Consider the following 3,950-nt stretch of genomic DNA (forward strand, 5'->3'; position numbering starts at 1 on the left):
TATATATGAATGTTTATGTGAGTAACTAAGATGCACTCATGCCCAAAAATGAGTCAGAAACACACAAATCAGAATTATATCTTAAAAAGTAAATCCGCACAGGGCTTAAGTTTAAATTTCGTTATAATGTCAGCATAGAATGGTAAAAGTGAGACAGAGAAACGGACAGAGAGAACGAGAAATTTTTGTGAAGCGGTTCTTGAGAACTCTTTCAAGAAAAAACATGCTTAGTAATTGCTAAATTGAAAACTCTAAACAAAACCACAGTCATCTTTCTTTAATAAACTTAAGAGCCGAGATCAAACACAGAGTAGTTGGCCAATTGATCTAACTATCTCAAGTTCGATTTAATAGAAGTCAAATTTTTTTCAAGATTTACATTACAGCTAATCATCTAAGAAGCAAAAGCAGTGTCAGTTAAATTATAGTAAACACAATGTTGAAATCAATTCTTATCGTCAATTAACTATTGTATATATCCAAAAAATAAATTCATGGAGAATTATCTTGCTGATTTAGTAAAGTTTTTAATAAATCTTTATTTTTCGTGCACCGACGATCTAACAGAATCACGTCTCGAGATTCTCGCGAATAAAGCAAGTTTTTACAAAATGTTGAAGCGGCTGAAATATCGAGGGATGCGGCACAATAGAGCAATGTGAGAGAGTTGACTTTCTTGCTCTCTGTGCTCTCCCACCGCCCCGATGCCATTTGGAAAATAAAGTGCGCTCATTCTCCTTGGCTCACGACTTCGACGACACATGGCGAAAAGAGAATACCGTCTTTTGTGACCCAAAACAGAGGCGAATAGTGTATGGTGTCATTGTCCTTTTTAATAGTGACATCGCGTTGGATAATTAAGTCTCTGACAATGACGGCATGAAAACGGAATGAACTATCACGACTATAACAAAGACGACTATAACAAACGAAAGAAACAAATAACATACATGTAGAACTATAAACGTATGTAGATATCTAAAATTAAACATTTACACAATATACATAATACTATATTTACACACGTATATACAGAGTATATCTTAAACAGCGCCCACTAATCAGGTAGCGCTATTCCTAATCAAAAACTAAGTCGAAAAGTCCTAAGCTATTTTATTAATTACTTAATTTTCGTAATAGTTAATGTGATATTAATTTCTAAAGATTGTTAAATAAGCGCGTGAAATTGATATACTTGTATAAGACAATTTTTTAAAATATCTTTCAGTCTTTTTGATGGAATATCTTAAAAATATCTTAAAGTTGTCTTATGCGCCGATTTAGTACATCCTGCTCATTAGATAACTAAAAAAAAGTTGCAAAAATTACAAAATGGTAGAGCAATTTTTACTCAGTTTTTTTGTCAAGAATAGCGCTATATAATTAGTGAGTACTTCTTAAGATACATTCTGTAACATCTCATAACAATTTTTTTAAAACTTTTGTATTTATGTATAATTTCTCCATTTTGAATAAATCGAGAAAACTTAATTAAAAAATAATTTAGGTAAATAATTATATGTTCATTTTAATCATCTCATAATTTAACTTATCTATAATCCTATTGAAAAAAAGCCGAGTTATTTCAAATTTTTTCATTTGTTTATTCTAAATTAATTCAAGAAATTCTGAAGCATATAGCCGATTTAAAAAATTCAAGAATTCCCTATTGAATTAACCATTAAAATTCTGTTTCCGTTTGAGTTACGATCAGCTTTTGCTAAAAATCAAAGTTTCAGTTAGGTTTCAATTAGGTTTCGGTCGAAATTAGAAAGTTTTGGCAACGTAGCCGAAACTAATTAATAAACATTTGTAACTTAAAATTTATTTAATATAAAATATTTTCTCTTGATTTTCCAAAGACTTATTTAAAAAATATTCATATTTCATATTTAAAAATTGCGTAATTATTGAAATATGACATAATTATTGACTATAACATTACGGATAGTGTATAACATATCACAGACCGTGATAAAACAATTATATTACTAGGATGATGATAATATGTGTAAGTATTGTTTTAATAATTACATTATGATATTTATGAAGAAGAAGTACATATACGTATGGCCTTTATACATACAACTTACTTTATACATATACTTTTTTAGGATTCACATATGAAAGTTGTAGTTTTGGTTTCGATCAAAATTAACACATAATCAAATATTTGTTTTCTATTTTAGCTGAAAAAGTTGTTTCAATTGGACTCTATTAATCATCTAATAATCATCTAACGTTCAATTAATAAAATATATGTGTCGACTGTGATAATTGGAATCAAAGTCGCGACTGTGATAATTGGAATCAAGCCGACTTTCTATACGAATATCTCAACGTCGCGCGATGAGAAGGAATTTTTTAATTTCTGGACGCGATTCGCGGATAGCAGCGAGTAGGGCTTTCGAGGTGAGAGAAGCTGAGCTGTAATCAATTGGTCGTAGCGGGCGGGAGAGACAGTCTTAGCATTACTAAGACTGGATGTAAATCATCTGGACAAAGCCGCTTAACGATCCGACAAAGGATCCCGCCACGGTCCTTCCTTCGTCCACGAATTATAGAATCGGGAATATGCGCGTTGCTTCCCGCCTCTCCTTTTTCTTCTTTTACTTTTTTTTTTTTAAGCACCGGTCTCTCGGGCCGGTCCCAGTTCAACTCGGTTCAACTTGCGGCAGCTTGGTCCAAACGTGCTTGGCCCAACGTGACGAAATTTATGGCCATTGGCATCGTTGTCTTCGACGTAGAACAAATCTTCAGCCCAAGTCGCGACGCGGATCCACCGATTTCGCGATTTGCGCGCGCCGACCGAATCGAATGCGTTGACTGTCAAATTTGTCGCTTGCTCTTTTTGTTCGTCGCGATGATGTTCACCGCATATTCAGTGTTCGTTTTTTCGAAAGCCAATAGGCAAAAAATCGACGAACTAATAGCGGAGTCAGTTAGTAGTTTAAATTTGATTGGGATCATCGAAAGTTTATCACATCTTTTTGGAGAATTTTTCTAAACAGATTTCCATTAATTAGATATATATTCGGTTCCATTACGGGATATAAGAATCTAAAACTAATATTTGAATTGTCAGACGTTTCCCTGTTTTTGTTGTAGATACCGGTGGACTCGATGACCATGAAATATTCTATGGAGCCTGACAAATATCGCGCTGCCTATATGCCGCCCAGCACTCTGGCAATGAGCATGTATCCAGATCCTAAGTACTTGGATTCTTCTAATCCCAAGACTTATCTGGATCGTACTTACTTAGACGCGAAAGCATACTTCGAGCAGTCGAAGCTGTACATGGATCAGAAACCCACTATTGCAGAATACAATCGGCCAAACTACGAGCCCAACAAGCTCTACGAGGAATCCAGCCCAAGTAGTGTCGTCGGCGGAAATGGACCCGCAAGATCACCGCCCGCGGAATCGCCAGACACAAGCAAGCAACACGAAAGAACAGAACAAGGCTCGTCCAGCGCGAGTTCGACATCGACATCATCGGCCGCAAGTCCCGGCGCATTGCCGTATCCATATCCCGCATCAGTCCAAGCTAGCGGTCTGCTGACTCCGCAGATGGCTCAATACGGTGGATACCAAATGGCACCGGCATCGGGAAATGAATCTTTTCGGCGACCGTTAGTCATCTTGTGACCCGATAGAGCGTAGCTCTGATCTATCTTCGAGGAGCAGTTGCTATGATGGCTACCGCGGACTCGACGGAACGAAATGACGGAAACGTAGACTTTTCCGGATCATCAGTCATGGTTCCGATGATCAGAAAAATGGATGATTCCTAGGCGTTTTCAAGAAGGATAATTGTTACATGTCCTTCTTGATTGTGGATTTTACGAGACAAAAATATTAATCATGTGTACATGTGATCAAGTCATCGAGAAAAAAGATTTTTTTAAATCGTACTGATCAAAAAGTAAAAATTTGCCAACAATGAC

The 3,950-nt window shown here is 36.0% G+C and overlaps 1 protein-coding gene across 1 annotated transcript in view; it reads left to right on the forward strand.

The window, feature by feature from the left end:
- The window catches only part of LOC108753382 (transcription factor Sox-19b), a 32,205-nt gene extending 28,554 nt beyond the window's left edge, over positions 1 to 3,651 (forward strand). Inside the window, exon 4 of the mRNA XM_018494919.1 lies at positions 3,109 to 3,651. Within this exon, the coding sequence (XP_018350421.1) occupies positions 3,109 to 3,651 (543 nt within the window). The remainder of the gene's footprint in view (positions 1 to 3,108) is intronic.
- The last annotated feature ends 299 nt before the right edge of the window (positions 3,652 to 3,950 follow it).

The sequence above is a fragment of the Trachymyrmex septentrionalis genome, unplaced genomic scaffold, assembly GCF_001594115.1.
Source record: "Trachymyrmex septentrionalis isolate Tsep2-gDNA-1 unplaced genomic scaffold, Tsep1.0 scaffold114, whole genome shotgun sequence".
NCBI lineage: Eukaryota > Metazoa > Arthropoda > Insecta > Hymenoptera > Formicidae > Trachymyrmex > Trachymyrmex septentrionalis.